This window comes from Sminthopsis crassicaudata, chromosome 3 (genome assembly GCF_048593235.1).
Source record: "Sminthopsis crassicaudata isolate SCR6 chromosome 3, ASM4859323v1, whole genome shotgun sequence".
In the NCBI taxonomy this organism is placed as follows: domain Eukaryota; kingdom Metazoa; phylum Chordata; class Mammalia; order Dasyuromorphia; family Dasyuridae; genus Sminthopsis; species Sminthopsis crassicaudata.
This window is the reverse complement of record NC_133619.1, coordinates 357,801,563-357,823,907: the sequence shown is the minus strand read 5'-3', so window position 1 is coordinate 357,823,907 and position 22,345 is coordinate 357,801,563. Positions and strand designations below refer to the sequence as shown.

Sequence of the window (22,345 nt, the reverse complement as noted above, 5' to 3'; positions counted from 1 at the left end):
CAAATCTTTTCATATCCTCCTTATCTAGAGGAATAGAATAGAAACAATCCTTAATGTCTATCACCCATAGAGGCCATTCTCTTGGCAACTGAGTAGGAGATGGAAGTCCAGGCTGAAGAGTTCCCATAGTTTCCATCTGTTCATTTACTCTTCTTAGATCAGTTAACATCCTCCATTTTCCAGATTTCTTTTTCACCACAAATACTGGGGAATTCCAAGGACTTAGAGAAGGCCGCAAGTGTCCTTGGTCAAGTTGTTCTTGCACTATGTCTAATAAGGCCTGAATTTTATCACTTCTTAAGGGCCACTGTTCTACCCACACTGGTGAATCAGTCTTCCACTGAATAGGAACTGGTGAAAGTGCAGGTAGGCCTTCAACAGCAGCCCTGCCTAAAAAGCCGAAGTGCTTATTTGTAATCCTATCTGCTGTAAAATGTCTCTTCCCCACAGATTGATGGGGATTTTTTCAACCACAAAAGGAGTAAAAGCTCCTGTTTCTCCTTCAAATACCCATCTCAAAGGCCTAGCACTAACTTCTGCTGCTATTGATCCTCCCACCCCAGACATATAGGTGTCTGCTTTAATCTTTGGCCAGTGACCGGGCCAATTGGCACCTCTAATAACTGTACGATCTGCACCCGTGTCTACCAATCCTTCAAATGGTATTCCGTTTATATAAATAGTAAGCATAGGTCGGTCAGCTGTCACAGCTGCTGTCCAATATATTCCTGGATTTTGTTCATTGGAGTCAAAATCTAGGCGACTATCACTAGGTTGCTTATTAGGGGTCCGTAACAATAAGCCTGATGCTACTACTTCTCCTGGTTGATAAATCACACGTTGTCTGCCTGTGTTAGTGACTGGGATATTAGATACACGTTCTCCAGTCTCCCACATCAGTGTATGGATGGACACTGTTTTGTAGGCACTCTCAGAAGGTGAAATGGTCAAGCCTACTGTGCCTGGAGGCAAAGGATCCATAGGCTCAACAGGAACAGATTTCACTTCTCCAGGGAGTATCTCGGTAGTCTCTACTGCACACAACTCTATTTTTCCTAATTTCAATCCCTTTCTTCCATCTGATTGCCTTTTGGCTGATTGATCGTGTCTTAAAATTCTCTGGATGTAACCTCGGCTGCCATCATGCCCCACTTGGGGGGCTGAAGCTGGGCCCCACCTGTCATTTCCCTGTGTCAATCTACATTCGGAGGCCCAGTGGAGGCCCTTGTGACATTTTGGACATGGAGTTTTAGGTCTTCTCTCACCCTGTCTTCTCACTGTATCTCCATATCTACACTGAGCTCTTAGATGCCCAATTTTTCCACATTGAAAACATCGCCGAGTTTCTCTAGAAGGCCCTTGCCATGAGGGACCCTGTCTTTCCACATTCATCATTGTCCGGGTGTAAAAAGTATTTGTTCCCACTGTAGCACAGCGTCTTATGATCTCCTCTAAAGGAGCATCTTTGTCTAATCCCCATATAATTCTTTTGCAAATCTCATTGGCATTTTCCTTAGCCAGATGTCTGGTCATTATTTCTGTAGCTGCATTTTCTCCAATAGTTCTTTTGACAGCAGTTTGCAAACGTCCCACAAAATCTGCAAAAGGTTCATTGGGACCTTGCTGTATTTTAGTGAAAGCCTCTCCACGATCTTTCTGTCCAGGAAGGACACCCCAAGCTTTTATTGCAGCCTTAGCAATTTGTTCATATATTGTCATGGTATAATTAATCTGTTCCGAATTCTCTCCATACTGACCTTCACCAGCTAAGTGCTCAAAAGTGAATTGTGTGTTAACTCCTATTTCCAAATTGCATCTGACTTGAATTTTACATAATTCATGAAATTCCGAAAGCCATAATAAATTTTCTCCAGGTTCCAGGCATATCCTTGCTATGGATTTCCAATCATTCGGGGTTAGGACTTCATAAGACAAACCATCTAGTAACATTTTGACATAAGCTGATGTAGTCCCATAAAGGGTACAACCTTTTTTCAAATCCTTAATTTTATTCAAATCTAAAGGTGCATATCTTCTCATTTTATGACCTACAGAATCAATATTTTCAATCACAGGATATGCATGTATAAAATCACTTATATCCTGTCCTTCTCTCTTAGCTTTAACCAATGCTTTTTCTAATCTTGTCATAGGCTTAGGCTGCTTCACAGGCAATTCTGTTTGTGTTTCTGCCTCTTCCTCTCCTCCTTCTTGCTCCACCCATGAAGGGTTAATTGAGGGAGGAGATGGGAGGTGCTCCTGTTGCTGTTGCTCAGAATTGTACTTAACTTCATTGTTATCTGATTCATCCTTTTCACTTAGTTTAGTTGACACCTCCCCATTTTGCTCCTTCATCTCTTCCTTTAGAATAACATTTTTTAAAGCCATTTGGATTAAATTGTAGGTATGAATTGTGTCTTTGGAAACTGAGTTTGGTCTGGAACCAAAGGGCAAAATGTCACAAAGGCAATTGTAGTGTTCACCTAATTGCTCTCCTACTAATTTCCACTCATCTGGATCCAATTCTTCTTCCAGAGAAAAAGAAGGACATATGACCTTCACAGTTCTTAAAAGTTCAGTAATCTCCTCTAAAATTATAATCAATCCTTGGCTTTTCATAACCTTGATGATGCTCTCCAAACATTTTCCTTGAACAGAAGGTGTTTGCCCCATTTCACTATAAGAGATTCCTGGTTTAGCCCTTAACAAGTTAAGTTCCTTATTTATCTATTAGCACGCTCACTTAATGTTTAACAAAGTTTCCTCGTTACTCACGGTTCTGGGTCAGAGAGACTGAGATCTAGATCGGAAGCTTTTCCACTGGAATCAGGACCGTGTCTGTCCCTGTTCGGGCGCCAAATTGCGAAGGTCTAGTCTAGCTCCTCTTGTCAGGATAAGCAAAAGTCCTTGCCCCACGTGTGGACGCCAATTGTAACGAGCTGTCGTCTCCAGAAGCTGCTGGATCGCTCTCTGGGAAGAGATCTGCTGTGTCTTCTACTCAAATCTCTCCAACAGATTCTTCTTCCTGTAATGAACCGTTGTCTCCAGGCAGTTGCTGTTAACTCTTGTCCAAAGAAGTGACTTCCCTTCCTGCAGAGAGCCCCGTCAAGCCTGATGCAATTCAGAGTCCTTCTCTTGAATCCTGGCTCTGAATCTCCTCCAGCTCTTATCCTTCTCCAGGCCGATCTGCCCTTTGCGCCCAATGCTGTCTCTTTTTATCCTCCCAGAGAATGGGCGTGGGATAATGCAAGGGCTTCTGGGAAGAACCACCCCAGCCAATGAGCTTGCCCCCTCTATCAAGTCAACCTGAGTTCTCACCTTGTAATTGTCCAGAAAACCTGAATTCTCACCTTGTCACTGTCCAGACAACCTCAGTTCTCACTTAGTAATCCTAACATTTATATATCCTAATTCCTTTCCCCATCTTCAAAATTATTCCCAGATCCCTGGCCTGAGTCCAACTAACATATTTATCTAACATGATTATTATCCCCCTCCCTTTCACTTTTCTCCCATTATAAGAGAGATTCTAGAGGAATAAAAAAATAAATTATTTTTCAAGAAATATTAAAGTGGAAATTTGGCTGGATATAGGGCCCAAAGATAAGGTTGAAATCCTAAATCTTACTCACAAGCTATGAGACTAAGCTATTTAACTTCTTTTGAACTTGATTTCCTTGTATGTAAATTGAAGAAAATATTCCTTACATATTCTTCCTCATAAAGTTATTGTTAAGAAAGTGCTTTGTCATGTTTAACCTATATTAGAGTAATCCAATTGCTGACTAGGGGAGGGAGGAGATAAGAAGGGAGGAAGAAAAATTTGGAACACAAGTTTTTTCAAGGGTGAATATTGAAAATGATCCTTTCATGTATTTTGAAAAATAAAAATCTATTATTTAAAAAAAGGAAAAAAAAACAAAAAAGCTGTTTTATAATTCTTAAAGGCTAAATAAATTTATGTTATTAATAATTCCTGAGAATATTCCCTTTTGTTTATTCTAAGAGTAGTGTGTTGATGGGCTTTCTCTATGTATGTCTCTTCTCTTGACTTTAGATAACTGTGATAATCCATTATCAGCCCTGCTGCCTCCAACAGCCTTTTCCAGTTCATCAGAACTCTTTGGCACTCTCAGCCCAGCCCAACTCAACAGAAGAATTGGTAAGTGAGGTGACTGAAGCAAGAATAAGTCTATAAAGAAAAATGCTAATGAATAATACATGAGGCTGCATATTGAAAGAAAACTCGCATCTTACTAGAGTAGAATCATTCCTTCATATACCAAACATAGTGTTCAGGCAATTTTGTTCTTTACTGATTATTATAAGAGACTTTGATGAAAATGGAAAAAGTTTATCTTGTATTTTGTTTTTGCATTATACTATAAACCACAAATATATTTTTGAATTTATTGTCATATGGATGAATAAATATATTTGATAATATATTTAAATTAGAAATGAATGAGGGACAAATGAGGGAAGTTTTTCCAGAACTTTTATTTTCTTTGATTAAACAGATAATTGGGTTGATAGGAAAAGAAAGATAGTGGAAAGGAAACTGAGTTGTAATTTTGGTAACCAAGGTTATTTCCTCATTTCTTCTACCAACTACTTTGGAAACTCTCCACAAGTCATCTGACTCTGGGATTCAGTGTTCTCACCTCAAATTCATCTTTGAATACAGAAAGTCTATCACTGTGGCTGGTATGCTAAAAAAGAGCCTTGGAAGCTATCTTCACTTGTTTTAATAAGATAATCATAAAGAGCCCTAGTTGTTGATGAACACTTCTGTGTGAATTCCAAAGCTGTAAATATATTTCCAAAGAAGTAGCTTCAGAAATATTAAGGGTCATCAAGTAAAAGACATAAATCTGCTATTACCATCAATATATAACAAGATAATAAAGGGAAATGGATAGATGAAGCAAGAACTTTAAAACAAATTAAATGAGCAAATGTTTATGGAGACTACTAGCATTAACCTAGATTTTAGATGTTACTAACAAAATTATAATGGATGTTCTTTGTCTTATAGGAGGTTAAAATTTTCATGGGAAGGCAATCCTAAGCACACCAAAAAGAGTAAAAAGAAAAGATTTAATAAATATTGTGCTAGTAAACAACTGAAGAGAGAGATGTTAGAAGGTCCCACCAAATTAATTGTCAAAATCATTTCCATTAAATTCAACAGACAGTTATTCAGCAGCTAATTTGTTCAATACTAGCTTCCACAAATGCAAAGTCAAAAGTGAAGCAGTTTCTCCCTTTCAGAATCTTGGATTCTTCCAAGGATTATTATAAGAATAAGTCAGCCATTGTTAAGTTTCTGCAGAGTAATTTCAAGAAGGAGAAAAATTTAATAAGTAGGAAGTTTAGGAAAGAACTTGTATAGAAAATGGCAACTAAATATCTTTTGGTGGATGGTAGGAATTCTGCAAGAGAGAGGTGAAAATGAAATGTGTTCTAGACATGATTGACAATTTGTGTATAGATAGAAGTGGTATGAAAAATATAGCATTTGAAATGATGCATATTATATATATAATATATAATTTATACATATATGTATATGTATATGTATAGCAAAATAGAGTGGAGAGGCTATAAAGAGAAAAGAAGGACAGAAAGAAACTTGTCCATGGGCTTTCAGGTAGTAAATGTCTGAGTCCAGATGTGAACTCAGGAAGATGAGACTTTCTAATTCCAGGTCTGTTACTCTATCTGCTCCACCACTTAATTACCCCTCTTAACTTATACCTAAATTCTAGTAGGCTAAACTAAATGATTTCTACGGGGTTCTTGATTTAGCTTTTGTTTCAATATATCTGGCACATTATCACAGCCCTTTATTTTAGGGATTTATAGTTAAATATGGCTGGCAATCAAGACATTGGAAGTATATTTGGGAATGTACAGTGGATTTATCTCAATAAGTATATAATTATTTCTTGCTATATGCTAGATGGGGGTTGATTATAAGAGAATAAATGAGATTATTTTTCTACAAGACTGATCAGAGCTTATACACACTAATGAGTTTACTATCTACTTGATATCCTCACCTAGGGAATAGGATAATCACAACAGTTTTAGAAATCCTTATTTGGAAAGCACTTCAGAGCCTGCATTATATTCTCTTGGACATCTACATCAGGAAGAAATTCTCATCCTTTTCATTTGAATTTGATATTTATAAAGAGCCAATATTTATCCATAGTCACATCTGGTATATAAAGTGGCGGCCAAGTTAGGGAATAACGATTTGGCTTTAAAATGAAATATGATGATAAAATAATATGATTCGTTTTTCTGGTGGTAAAAAGACTTATTTCAAAATCAATATAAAAGGCAGCCCCTAAATGCTTTAAGCAATATTAATTGATGGAATAGGAGTTCTGTTTCTCAAAGTGACTACTTCAAAGATACAAACAATGATTTGCATGTCTGTATTTATCTATGTATTTTACAAACACTTTCTGACAAGCACACACACACACACACACACACACACACACACACACACACAATTTCACTGGTTTCCATATCTCACATACAGTGGAATGGAGGTTGAGGTATAAGAAAAGCATCCTTTCCCCCCCTTTTTTGGTGAGGCAAAGGGGGTTACAAAATTTATTCAGAGTTGCACTGTTAATAAGTGCCACATATCTGAGGCCAGATTTGAACTCAGTCCTCCAAAGTCCAGGGTAAATGCTCTATTTGCTCAGTGTCCCCTGGAAAGGGATCTTATGTTTTTAATTAATGTAGGAAAGTTCATGAATGGAGTAACTTTTGAGCAATATTTAAAAAAGAATGAAATGGGTGTTTTCATATTCTCATATACAAATCTGACTTTCTTCTATCCTGAGATCTTTAATGTAGTTTCCCATTTCCTGACAAATAAAGGATAAAGTCCTGGTACTAGTTTTCAAGTCTATTTGTTATCTTCCTTAAATTTACTTTTATTTTTAAAGCTTTACATCATATTATTCATTTTTATAGATACTCTAAGTTCTGACCAAATGGAATAAATAATTTCATTTTCTTTGCTGTCTCTATGCACATTGTCTTTCATGATTAGAGTTAACTTCTCTAAATTAATGTAACCTCTTAAAAGTCCTTCCTTTTCTTTGTATCTCAGCTGAGGTGTGAAGTCCTCTAGTTAGCCTTGTCTGAGGTCTCTCTAATGAAAATGATTTCTCTCCTCTCTCAAAATTCTCATAGCAAATGTTTTTTGACTATATGTTTCCCCTTTACCTTGTCACACTGAAACTTATAAAATAATTTCAAATCTGTATGCTTTTCTTTTCATTAGCCATAAAGAGCTTGAAAGCAAAACTTCTGCATTTCTGGTACCATGCCACAGTGTCTTGAAAATTATAACAAACAGTTATTTAATAAATGTTTGTTGAATTTTAAAGGAAAAAAATGCCTAGTTCTGAAGCTTCAGAAAGGGAGACAATCACATCAGTTTCTTGGTATGAGTTCTGTAATTAAGGGGAAAAAAATCTTTGTGGCTGAGAGGAAAAGGAGCATGTAGAGCAAATTTAGAGCAAAATCTCAATCAGGAATGTATCAAAGCCAGATCATCACTTTATGTCCAGTATAAGTCAGTAGTGACAGAAAGTCATTACTGCCTGATGACACTCCAGCAGTTCTGGAGAAGTAACATACATGATTTCACTACAGTTTCTTTCCTAATGGACAGATGTCAACACATCGCAGATGGCATTGCCCCAATTTGTTCTAATTGCTAACCATGTTTGGCAGCCTCAGAGACATAAAAGACTAAAGCAAATATGGAAAGCGTATTGTCCTAGCTTCATGGTTCATAGTTCATAGATTTAGAGCTAGAAGGGTCTTAAATAATTTGGCTCAATCGCTCTAATTTATTATAGATGAGGAAACTGAGATCCAGATATATTAAGAGACCTGATTAATGTTAGATTTGTAGTAAGTATCAGAGCCAAGATTCAAACTTAGGGCTCCCAATTGTACAACAAGCATCCTCTCTCTTTCAACATGCTTTCCCCCCCTTTATTTGGCTTCTTTAGGAATGAATGGCAAAGAGATTATTATATAGGGTTAGAAACGTGGCTTAGTTCCTATCCTCTTTCTCACATTCATGTTCCTGTCCAGGTTAACTTTTCCCTTTTCTATCTTAAATCTTTTCCATTGCATTTAGACTGGAAGTATAATTCAAGTCATACATGTTTTAGATAAAATAGGAAGTTTATGATAAAGAATCAAGTATTAAGAAATCAATATTGGGAAGGAAGGAAGTGTTTAGAGTAGACATCTAAGAACATTTAAGACTGCTATTGAACTAAAGGAAGTGTGCTGAGGCTACTTTGTACTGATTCATGAAAAGTGATTGTTAAATTTTAATATGAGCTAATTAGATCTCCAAAACTTACTGCATTGTTGACTGATTAGACTTAAGAAGGTGATAGTAACTTCAAAGTGATTCACACATAGCCATCCCTTTACCCCTTATCCCCCAAAAAGCTGATTGTTAAACATTTAAAATTTATTTCTGTGTTAATCCTTTACAGAAAGGGTTGAGTGATATTAAAGCATATCTTCTTGAGAAGCTAGCATATTACTCTATACAGAGTATCTCTATATTGAAAAAATCACTATATTTGTTGAATGGAAGAATGAATGCATAAATAAATGAATGAGATCATCATGGAGAGCAACTATGGTCTCCCACAAATTGTTCAGAGATAGACTATTAAACTGTAGGGATTATGGCTTTGATATAGCATGGCATTTATAATTTTTATGCATAAACTATTTTCTCTCCCTTTCCCCACAACCTTTACTTATTTGTATGCTTTCTTTTTTTAAAATTTATTTTCATTTTGATAAATCTTTAAGAAAGGTTAGAAATTTTGAAATATGAAAAAAGCTAAAGAGATCTTTTCAGTATCTTTATTTTGGAGAAAAGGGTTAAAAGGAGTTCAAGGTCACAAGGGAGAGTAAGTGACAGACCTAAGATTTATTTTAAGGTCTTATGAAGAAATCCATTTCTCTTTCCATATAAGCACACACTTTTCCAAAAATAGAAAAAGATTGAATATATTTTGGGAGAAACTCATTGAACATCTGTGTTGCTTCTAGATTTGACAGAATAAATGTCCCAAAGCCAAAATAATATTTTCTCATATGTATAATTCTCATACTATGTCAAATATATTTATTTTCAGGTAGAAGCTTAATACTTGTCATAGTCATTAATATAATCTTAAAACTTTCTCTTTATAGCACTGTAATCTTTACTGAGTTGATGCTGTTATACATACATGAGCCCTTTCCTCAAGCTGCAACTATAATTGTCATCTACTTCTTCCAATCAAGTGATCTATGGTAGTGATGAAAGTAGATCCTTTGGCTGGGGTTCAAAAAGAAATGGAATTTAGACATCTTCAATCAACCCATTTATTTTGCCCTCACACTGACACTCTCCTTTCTCTCAATGAATGCATCCCTTCCTCCACTCTTAAAGCTATTATTGTTCATTTTAACATAATTCAGCTAATATGGACATATTAGAGAACAGGGCATATCAGGAAATAGCAAGCAAGACTTTTTTTTCCCTTGTTCTTCTCTCTGTCTCTCTATTTCTCTGTCCCATCTATGTCTCTGTATGTCTTTTTCTCCCTAGACTCACATCCCCTCTTGTTATCCATATTTTTCTCCCTTTACTTCTCTTCCCTTTCTTCCTGTCCCCTTACATATTTCATCTATCTTTTCTCATATTCTATCATTGTTAAGGTAGAGACTTTCTTGTAGTCACAATTGCCACCAGTCTTTAACTTGTAATCCAAATAGAACCATTATGCCAAATCATCATGAACACTTCCTCTGAGTTCTCTCTGGTGTGAAGTCTATTCAAGTCTTTATTAACTTATTTCAATCAATGCATCTATCAACAATTATCCATCACATGCATTATATTCAAGGTTTGTGCCCACCACGTACAATAAACAAATACTGAAAAGAGGAAAAAAAAAAACAATTGTTATTCCAATGAGTTTATGTTCTGGGGGAGACAACATGTACATACTAAGTCTTTACAATGTAAATACAGAATAAAGTCAAAAAGTTGAATTTATGGCAGTAGATGGTAGTAGAGTAGATTAGATAGTAATAGCACACAAGGAAAAGGGTGAAATAAAGGAAATGTTTAGAATACAGAATTATGGGAATCTAAATTTAAAATACTCTTAGCCATAGAAACAGACTTACTTATAGACTGTAAGAATACATTTCAGAAGTGAAGGTTCAATCTGCAAAGAAAACATTCTTGCCAAAGAAATGAAATCACAGGCTTAATGAAATAAATAAATGCAAGTATATAGTTGAATTAGATGAAGTTCTTTGTTTTTTCCAGCTCTTATTATAGGTCTATAGTTCTATGAAATTACTTTCCTTCTTCTGGTTCAGAGATGACACATTTTCTACCTCCTCAATCAATCTCTAGGATCAACCATTCAGATATCACTAGTTGACCACACTTGCAAGATCCCACTTGATTTCTCAGGCTCACTGTATGGCTCATATTTATTGTCCTTCTTTCAGAGAAGGAGTCAGTGCCCAAGATCAAGCAAAGGTAGAATTTCTTGTTTTATTTTCACAAGAGAACATTGGAATTAGTCCACTATCCCATTAGCAATGATGCTGATACATAACGATGACATAAATACATATAAAAACATAAATCAACATTAAAATAATTTAAAATGGTTTATTATGTAAGAGTAGTTATCAGAACAATATACTAATAAGTAGACAGTAGGTATTACAAATGTGCATTAGCTGCTTCACTGGTTAATGAAGAGACCAAGAATAGTTTAGTTATGAAAATCCATAGAGTAGAATAAAAGGGAAATTAGACACCTATTATCTTCTAATTTGTCAAGGAAGCATTTATGGAGAAGATAGAATTTTAGGAACTTTTTACAAAAGGAAAGAAATGAGTTGGTACTTATATGAATGCTAGACTGGAAATTTTGCAAGAATAAATTATCACCCTTATCTTGAATATTTAGCACAATTCTAGGCTCTTAGTAGGTACTTGACAAGTACTTGGTAAATGATTGCTGGGCACATAATAAACAGTAAAAAGAAAGTCTAAAGAACTTACTTATCATAAAATAAAGTGTTCCTAATAATATAAAATGGATATGCTAAAATTTCTGCAACCCAATTTTATTCTTCTTTGTCAGGTACATGCACTCTGGTATCCAATTGCACATCAAATACTTCTTATTTGTATATGCATCACACTAGGAATAAAATGACAAATGAAAAATTTGTTTCTACTAGAGGGCTACACAACATATATAAAAGTCAACCTATTGCAGAATGATTAGTGAAGGAGGAAAGCATGAATTAGTAACAATCACAAAAAGGTTCACAGAAGAGGTGGCACATGAGCTGACTCTTTAAGAAGGGCTAGAATTCTGAGTTGTGGAAATGAGGAAACAATTCATTCTAGTCACAGGAGATGAGAGTTCCAAATATTGGAAAGTTTGATTTGAATAGAAAAGTCATAAAGAAGAGGGCACATTGAAATAAAAATAGACAAATAGCAGCAGAATTATAGAAGACTTTTATGGACAGATGAAGAGAATTGGAGTTAATCCAATAGCCAATGTTTTTGAACAGTTTTTGTTGTTTATTTGTTTCAAGTAGGATAGTAAAGAAGAAATGGGTGTATAGGGCATAGTTAGTTTTGTACTTTGGAAATGTATTTTGGCAGCTATATGAAGCATGATATGGAGAGGGAAGAGAATGGAATTATAGTATATCCATGAAGGACCATTGTAGCTTTCTGGATAATAGGTGATGATGGACTACACCAAGATGGAGAATTCTTGAAAGGAATAGTGAGATGATAGAAAATACATTGATAGAATATTTCAATATTCAGTCTTTTGAGAAGTCAAAAGGGACAGGGAATTTTAGCCAGAGGTCTATGTCCCAGGGGAATAGAATGAATTTACATGAGATACTAGTTCATAAACTCTAACCCAATATGTCAGGGGGTGAGTTGTTTCTAGAAGATATCTATCACAGAGAGAACATAGAAAGCTTTACTTCTGATGCCCTGGTCCATCTGGCATTAACTGAACTGCTAGCAGGACAGAGCAAGGTTTTTGTCTAAATTCTCAACACTTTTAGCTCCATGTATGTTTTCTGATGTCTGATTTCATTTTCCATGAGTGAATATCATAGAAGAATATCTGCTTAGTCTCAATACTAAAAAATTGGTGTCCCTGAAAATCCCTGAAAGTACCCCCTGAAAGAATAAAATAGTACCACTACTACTGCCTACTACCATGGTAGAAACAAATTTTTTATTCTGGAAGATAGGAGGAAGTGGGGGAATATGGTTTCAAATGAACATCCTTTGACCCAGAGCTTTATAGTAGAAGCAAGTGAGTCACTGCATTTGGAAATCATGCTAGCGACAAATTAATGCCATCTGAGAAAAGACATACCCTTGAACTCAGCTGTTGATCCAGCGCTTAGCTGGGGCATCCACCGACAGTGTGCAATGCAGCATAGAGGGATTGTGATAATGTGGTTGACCCTCGACAGCAGGAATCCTCATGCTGCTATTTTATTGCCACAAGGGATTTACCAAATGGAATTTCTGCATTTCTATCCCTATTCTTATATACATAAAAAAGGAAAACATTCACATATACTCACAGAAAGAGAGAAAAAGAGAGATACTTGGTTTTTAAAAGTAGAATACAGAAATACAGGATTTAGAAGCATTTAGACTTATAACTGGTTATCAAATATGTGTGAACCCAATATGTGCATATAAATATATAACCACATACATATGTATGGATAGATGGATATATACATATATACATAGAGATATATATGTGTAGATACACACACACACATAGAGAGAGATCTATATATACATAGATGTATATCTAGATGTATAGGTACATATAGATACATGTTTACTTATTATCTATTTGTGTGTGTGTGTGTCTAGAAAGAATACTTGAGTAAAATTGATGCTTGGTTTAATATTGATACTTGGTTTTCCAAATATACCTTTTTTTATAAAAAGCATTTGATCTAAACATCTGATGAGCCGAGAAGTAGGAAAGCATTCACTGTACACAAAAGGAGCCAGGGTTGAGTACAGAGGATGTCACCTAGCAATAAGTACCACAAACTTGAAAGTAAGGAGAAGGTTTTAAGTACCTTTAAAAGATTAAAAGGCATTAGAGAAACTGATGCGTTTTTTCCCCTTGAAAGAAAGGGGAGATGTAGGTTTTTTTGTTTCCTTAAAATCCTCTTGGCAAGCAGTTACTTTAACTAAGTTCTCTGAAATCTTAATCTTCCTTTCTTACCCCACATATTTTTGAAATGCTTACCTGAGTGTTTTGAGACCGACCGTATGCATCCAGCATGACAATTTGGTTGCCATGGAGGATTTGATTTCTTTTGTCAAGACATTTTTCAGCTTGCAGGTTCAGAGACAAATTAAGAGGTTTGAAATCCAAGCATCTTTTTTGTCCCAGTCACAGACATTGATTATTCTTTCCAGGAATGGAAAAGAAATTGAGGAAACTATTGTATTTTAAAGTTTGATTTCAGGGTATCATAGTGGAAAGGAAACTGGATTTGTAAATAGATGACTTGGAATCAAATCCCACAGGTGCCCTTCATTAACTGTGTGAGCTTAGACAAGCCATTTAACCTTTGTCTGATATATTGTGGGCTCTTAATAAATGTTTGACACTTGATTGACTTAGCTTCTCTATTTTAAGTTTTCTCATTTTTAAAGTTAATAGAGGAGATCAGATGACTACTAAGGTGCCTTCTAGCTTTAGAGGTATGATCACATGAGCCTATTTTGATCATCACTCTCTCTTGGGCACTGCAGAAAAAAAGCTTGGCGTGACCAGAGTGAAACTTGATGCCTTGGAGAGCTAGCATGCTATAGTGGAAATAGGAATAGATTTAGAATCAGGGTTCAAATTTCAGCTCTGCAATTTACCTTTATAACCTTGGGCATGTTCCCTAACTTTTTCTCAGTTTCATCAGCTGGAAAATAAATCTGGAATCTTCCTTCTAGCTCTCAATCTATGATGCTTTTATCTCATAATCAATGCTCTGTGTAGTGTGAATTCTGGGGACCAGATTTCAGAGAATAGTTCCCAGAATGTGTGCTCATTGACATACAATATAATCTTTTATTTGGAATAGCCAGAGCTAATCATAATAAAGCTATACAGAAAATGAAAACACAGCAAAACCATGTAGCTGACAAGATGTTCTTTCTCTTAACAGTCTCTTCAACCTTTCTTCCTATCATCAAATTGTGCCTCCCCACAATAACAATCTCTCCACCCCCACCTTCCTTTTTTAAAAATTTATTTCATCTTTAATTTATGGAATAAAACAAGTATTGCCATAACTAGCATAATAAAAAATAAGATTGTACATGAAACTGCAAATCTATTATGTACAACTTGTTATTCCTTTTAAATATGTAATATTTATCATATAAATTTATTTTTCTACCCTTTTTCCTTCCTTCCCCCATCTTACTTAAGAGATGACTACCATTAGACAGAGGTATTACACTCACGTTTTGCATATATTATACACTCATACTTCTCATGCACATATATATATATATATATATATATATAAAATGTTCTATATGTACCTCTATTTATCAATTCTTTCTCTAGATGCAGATAGTTTCTTTCTTCATATGTCTTTTATAGTTAATTTGCAAGGATGCCCATCAATTGGAAAATGACTGAAGAAATTGTGGTATATAATTATAATGGAATACTAGTGTGCTAGAAGAAATGATGAGCTCAGTGATTTTAGGAAAAAAATGGGAAGACTTGCACAAAATACTGAAGAGCTTAATGAGCAGAAATAAGACAAAGTTCTATACAGTAACACCAATATTGTTTCAAAAATGACTTTGAATGAATAAGTCATTTTAACTATTATAAATAACCTTACCTTCCTAACAGCTCCATGTTCCAGATCTTATCTCAGCTCTCTCCTTTTCATAAGCTTTAACAACAGTTTCTAGGCATAAATATTTAAAAATAAAAGTCCCAGTGCTCAAGGAATTTACATTTTATTGGGAAGAAATAATTTGAACATACACAGGAATAGAGCTGGGACCTGTGATTTCATTAGTATAAGAAACTCTTAGATAAAAGAACTCCTTCTACCAATGTCAGATGACACCTACTCTGAAAATTGTAATCTTAGAGACTTGCCTAGGGCACTGAGCAAATAGGTAATTTGCCCATGGTCACACAGCCAGCAAGAATAACAAAAAAGACTTGATTCAAAATGTTCTTGGCTTGAAGACTGGGATTTCTATCCAGTATATTATGCTGCCTCTCTGTATGTATTTATAGACAAAGCAAATACAAAATCATATAGATATGAGAGGGGTGCACTAGCAACTCAAGGAGTTAGTGAAAGCTTCCCATAGGAATTGCTACTTGAGCTGTTTCGATAGAAACTTTAAAATATGTGACCATAAGACCACATCAACTAAATTCATCATAACCTTGAAAATAGCAATAAGTCACACTGGCATTGGATATCCCATCAAAAGTAAGATTTTGCAAACCAGTTTGACTTAAGAAACTTAATTATTTCTACTTTCTGTACCCAAGAAATGAAATGGTATAGTTCTTTCTTCTTTATCCTCATAAAATCTAGCACAATGCCTTGCATACAATATGTTCTTAAATAAATTTTAGTTAAAATGAAGGCAAATTCCAAGAATACTCATGAGTCTACCTGAAGTTTGTTTCAAAAATAGTTTATATTTATTCATTTTTACTTGATCCTTACAGAAAAACAAATTGGCCCATTAGAATGTGTCTTGAACAAGATTTTTTATTGCTGTTAACAATTGCACATGCCTTTAAAATTTCATGGATTTTCTTCTCTCTTGTACACATGACCAATACTAGCCACAATCTTCCCTTCAAAACCCATAGCCTTTGACAATACAATACCCATACAATTAATAATTGAAGATGCGATGATTGCATAAGCAAACAATTTAATAAATGGTTGTTGAAGTCACTGTGGCTTTCTAGGGCTAAGAGTTGGTACTATTGAGGAATATGTTCAGGAAACTTTTTCCATTTAATGATTATTTTAGGATTTTGCAGAGGGTTCAGGCTGGATCCTTAGGAAATTAAAACCATCTATATTTACATGAAAAAATGTTCTAAATCACTATTGATTGAACATGTAAATTAAAACAACTCTGAGGTACCACCTTACACCTCTCTGATTGGCTAATATAGATAGAAAAAGATAATAATGTTGGAGGGGATATGGAAAAACTGGGAAACTAATGCATTATTGGTGGAGTTGAGAAATGATCCAACCATTATGGAGAGATTTGGAACTATAGCCAAAGAGCTATAAAACTATGCATACCCTTTGATGCAGCAGTGTCATTACTGGGTCTGTATCACAATGGAAATCATAAAGGAGGGAAAAGAATTCACATGTGCAAAAGTGTTTGCAGCAGCTCTTTTTATGATAGCAAAGTATGAGAAAATGAGTAGATGCCCATCAGTTGAGGAATGGCCAAACAAGCTGTGGGATATAAAGGTAATGGAATATTGTTGTCCTATAAAAACTATAAACAAGCTGGTTTTAAAAAGGCCTAAAAAGATTTATACAAACTGCTACTGAGCGAAACAAGCAAAGCTACAAAAACATTGTACATAATAACAGCAAAAATGTGTGATGATCAACTGTGAAAGACTTGGTTCTTCTCAATGGTTTAGATATAGAAAGCCCAATGGGCTTTGGACAGAAAATGCCATCTGCATCCAGAAAAAGGTCTAAAGTAACCAAATACAAATAAACACATTCTATGGTCAATTTTTTGTTTGTTTGTTTGTTTTAATCTCTCCCAGGGTTTTTTTTTTTTTTTTTTTTCTTTTGCTCTGATTTTTCTCTCCAAGCAGGATTCATAAATCAATGTGTATTAAAAGTAAATAAATTTACTAGAAAATGGAAGCAAAGGATATATTTCTAAGGCCAAATTCATGGGAGTAATTAGAGGTGTATCAAAATTATGGCTGAATGAGTAGGTTTAGACCTGAATGATATGAATGTTCATTGACTATGTGTGATTTCAAAGATTCTAAGGAAAATCCAATGTTTCCTCAAATACTTCCTTACCTCATAGATAATATCTGAAATATTGTGTAAAAGGTAAAACTTTACATGATAGATAAATGAAACAACAGAATTTAAGTTGGAAGGGATCTTAGAACTAATACAAAGTGTAACTGAATAAAAATGATAATAGCTAATGATATTATCTAGCATTTTTGTAGGATTTTATAAAGTATAAAAATTCATTTTCCAAGTTAGAAGAAATGATAAAAACATAAAACTGTCTTTACATATAACTGGGAATGTACTATTGAAATTAAAATAAATTAATACAAAATAGATCTTTAACAGAAGTTGCTCTTATATCACTCAGATTACTATCCAGTATTTTCCATTTAATCCTTCCAGAGATCCCGTCTTTATAAGATTTTTTAAAAGGGAAGAGAAAGTTAACTAATCAATACATCAAAACAAAACGCAAGATTATGTGTCATTTTCCATACCCCTACATCTTTTTGCTCCCCCTCCCCCATCTCTGAATACAGCAAGATGACTTCTTATATCTCTTCTTTGGGTCTAAGCTTGTTCTTTTAATCTTCTCAATTTTTTATGGCTTTGTGGTTAGTAGTCTTCCCATTTACATTTTTGAAGTTATGGGGTGTATTTTTCTCTACTTACTTCATTTTGTATCAATTCACTTAAGTCTTTCAGTGCTTCTCTCTATTCATCCTATTTATTGTTTCTTATATCATAACAATATTTCATTTTGTTCATATAGCATAATTTATTTAGCTATTAACTATCAAATGAAGAATCTACTTTGCAGTTTTTGCCACCAGAGAAAGTTCTATTTATAAATGAATAAATAAATAAAATATAAATATATAACCTTTCTTTATGTCACTGACCTACTTGAAATATATATATATAGATAGATAGATAGATATACCTAACAGAGAAATATCTGTGTCAAAAATCATGGACATTGCACTTACTTTATTTTCATGATTCCAAATTGCTTTTCAAGTTATTTTGTATAAATTCAATTTCACCAATAATTTCTCAGTGTTTCTGCCTTTCTATAACTTCTCCAACAGTTAACAGGACTACTTTTTGTCACCTTTAGTAATTGGCAGAGAGTGAGATAAAACTTCAAGGTTGTTTTTATTTCATTTATCTTCTCAGTAATTTGGAATATTATTTTAGATGATTTTAATAGTTTTTTATTGGTTTCCTTAGAGGATTTCAGGCACTATTCAAATCTTATTATTCACATTAGGAAACTAAGAACTAGGGAGACTAAGTGACTTGTCTAACACCACAAAGGTTACAATTGGTAAACTCAAGGTTCAAATTTAAATCTTATAACCTTTTGTAGCACTTCCTTCAATTCCTTTTGTTGTAAGATCATAGTAACTATTTGTTAAATTTAAGAGTAAAGGCTCTGTTTTTATGATGTTGAACATTACTTGTTGTTTCCTTGCATGATAGTGGAGGGAAGCAAAAATAGAAAATGAGTACTAAAGTGGAATCAAGAAATCTGAAATTTTGCATTGGTCATTTCACTAGCTTATTTACAGTGGAGAAGAGCTGGAAAGAATCCCTGATTTCAAATTAAAGGATATGTTTGCAAATCTTAGCTCTCTTGTTTATGAGCTGCATGACTGGCAAATTATTTCATCCCCAGATCTTGGTCTCTTTATCAATGGGTAGCAGTAGAGAAAGTATGAGAATATAGAAAGTTTTCCTATTCAAGTATAAGATATTTTTATTTGATAAACTTTTTTTGGAATTTATGTATTCCTTAGAAATTGAGAGGCACTATAGAATTGGAGAAAAATGTATGGAATATAGAGTCAGAAGATCTGAATAATAATTATTATTATGAATAATGATTATTAACTCAAGGGGCAGCTAGATGGTAAGGTAGATTGAGCACAGACCTTGAAGTGAAGAGGTTCTGAGCTCAGAACTAGCTTCAGACATTTAACACTTCCTAGCTTTATAAACCTATGCAAGTTACTTAACTCCATTTGCCATATGAGGAAAAGAAAAAGAACAAAAGATTACTGACAGCTATATTCAAATTATGTGACTATTGGCAAATAAATCATTTCCTGTTCATATCTCTAGATGTTTTTTTTTTAAAGTAGGACATTTTAATGGCTGCTAAAATCAGTTCTATTTATAATCTTATTGAGTTTATTGAAATTTTATTAATGTTCATTTTCAATTTGAGAAAATATTTTAGATAGCAATCTTAGTTAAATCGTACTTGTCCATCATACTTATTTATGATACAAACATTCTTTTTAAAGTATAATGAGGAAACAGGAAGCAAATGTATATCTGTAGAGTAGCTGTCAAACCGTCTTATGACCATTCTCATAAATTAGGAAAACACATTTGTTTGGCTGAAGTAACAAAATGCTTGCCATGACAACCATAGAAAAGCTAGGGCAAACTATTAACTCTAAAGTCGGGGATAGAATTTGTCTTCTACAACAGAACAAGACTCCCTGATAATTGTCACTCATGTTGTTACTCCTGGTCTTTGAGGGCTGTAGGTTGATGTTTTGGGGCTTGGAATATTTTTAAAATGATGTACTAATGGCTTCTTTGTGGTTGAAAGCAATGGTTATCGTATTTAAGTGGATTTTAATTCATTAATAATAGGCTTTGTTTTGACTGTTGGCACAAGGGAGAGTTAATTTCTTTCCACATTGATGAAATACTTTTTAGCACAAACTCCTTTGATCTTTGTTGGACTTTTTGGTTCATTTGATACAAATGAGTTGGTCACCTTGTCTTTTTCACTCACTTCCTCCCTACTCAAGTTTAGTGGTTCTTTTTTTCATATTAAAAAGTGAATTTAGGAGAATAATGTGACATTTTCTCAAGAATTACTTCTAGTTATTGCTATAACTTATTGGATATTATAGAGAGTTAGTTGGTCCCTGACAATTTTAATTTCTAAAATATTATATTTATACAAGTTATTCTTTTATTTTCTTCTACCAAAAGTTGTTTACTTATTCAATAGGCAACATAAAATTTTACTATGACAACAATGAGCAAAACAAATTCTAAAATGCTACTTCTAAAAAGTGCTTTGTCTGTGAAAGAAATGGGATTAAACTGAAGATTCTTTTAATTGAGATCCTGTTTCTGGAGCATTGGCAGTAATATAGTTTCTATCCTCACTCTGTCTTCACCACAAAGCCATAAGGAAATTAAAATTATTCTGTATCATTTAATAATTGATTCTATTCTGTAATTGACCTTATTCTATGATACTGCTCCATTTTGTATTATTATTACTCAAGCTACATTTATCTTTCTGTGGGTTACATTCTGGAATTATAACATTTCCTCTAAGTTAGTTTGAAGTTACAAGTTATCTCATTATCCCAAAAGGTAGATTGTCCATCTTTCTCTGTTCTTATACAATTAAGGGAGGATCTTATCTTCTTTACAAATCTTTCTACCTGTCAAGGAGTTTTCTCATTTAATTCTACTATTAAAATCTACAAGATATTAGAAGAATCAACATTCCTTAATTGTTGGACAAGTTTACTCACTAGCCCATTTGAGTGTGCTAATTCACTGTTTTTAAAATAACCAATATTACCACATAATGCCTTAAGCCAATCCTACTGTCTTCCCAATCTAACCACTTGTGAACTTCCTAAAGTATTAGAGCTGATGAGCTCTACCTCTGGATATCTGATCACTGAAGCGATTACTAACACAATTGATTGGATACTGCTAGCCTAACCAATAAAGCTTAGATCATTATCCCTCAAATTACTTAATTTTCAAATATGAGAGGTAGATTTAATGAGTATAAGTTGTGAATAAGTCCTCTAACTAACCAGTGTTAGTTGTAATTGAAAATTAAAAGTATACACAGAGTTCTAAGTATCTATGAATATATTATGCCTTTCTAATGTGTAAGATAACATGGTATACTGGGAAGAACACTGGATTTTGAGTGAGAATTAATCAACAAATCCAATCACTTTATAAACAATTTAGTATGTGTGGAACACTATGCTAAGCATAAGGGATATCAAGAAAAAAAAAAAAAAAAGTCCCTTACCTCAAGGAAATTATATTCTAAAAGGAGTACTAGTATAAATAAATTAGTGCATATAGGAAATAAATGGAGAAAATTAAATGCATCTTTAAAGAAAAGGACTTCTGGAAAGAAAAGCCCTTGAGCTTAATCTTTATTCATATTTTATTTTTGCCCAATTGCATGTAAAATAATTTTTATCACTTTTTATCATTCATTTTTATAAGATTTTGAGTTCCATTTTTTCTCCCTCCCCTTTTCCTCCCCTCTTCCTAAAATGCTATTGATTATGCCTATGCTTTCATGCAAAATTTATTTCCATATTAGTAACAATTGTAAAAGAAGAAACAGATCAAAGAACATACCTATTCTTATTATCAGTAAATATTTGGTATACTTATTCTTTCACAATTGTGAAAGATGAAACATCACCAAAAAAAATAAAGTAGATGAAAAAGAATGTTTTGATCAATATTCAGAGTATATCAGTTATTTTTTTAACTTACATTTATTTTAAACTTAAATAGAAGATATGAAGAGAAAAAATGACATTTGCAGAGAAGCACATAAGAGAAGATTCAAAATGTACAGCAATTAATTTCAATTGCAAGAAGGTTTATATAATAAATACTACACATTATATTCAGAGCTATACATTTTGTTTCCTTGTAGAATTTCTTTTGTTCTCTGCTATGCATTTTTTACTTTATTATTTTCCCCTCTTTTTCTCCCCCTCCCATAAGAGGGCTACAATTAAGCATGGATATGTATGTGTATATATATATATATATATATATATATATATATATATATATATATATATATATATATATATATATATATATATATATATATATATACATTAAGACACAAACATATGGACATATTTGCACATATATACATATACATAAATATCTATAACTATACACATATACACTGTATGCATCTATGTAAGACCACACTGTGTTTGCTTGTCCTCTGTTTCTCTGAAGATGGATAACCTCTTCCATCATAAGTCCAAATCTTTCCATATTTGTTTAAATCTATCAACTTCTCATTTTCCTATACCACAGCAATATGCCAACTTTA

The 22,345-nt window shown here is 33.7% G+C and overlaps 1 protein-coding gene across 3 annotated transcripts in view; it reads left to right on the top strand.

Annotated features, from left to right (window-relative positions):
• The window catches only part of CNTNAP5 (contactin associated protein family member 5), a 949,942-nt gene that overhangs the window by 196,046 nt on the left and 731,551 nt on the right, over positions 1 to 22,345 (top strand). For all 3 annotated transcript variants that reach the window (XM_074301761.1, XM_074301760.1, XM_074301762.1), the window contains exon 2: positions 4,058 to 4,162. In XM_074301761.1, the coding sequence (XP_074157862.1) occupies positions 4,058 to 4,162 (105 nt within the window). The remainder of the gene's footprint in view (positions 1 to 4,057; positions 4,163 to 22,345) is intronic.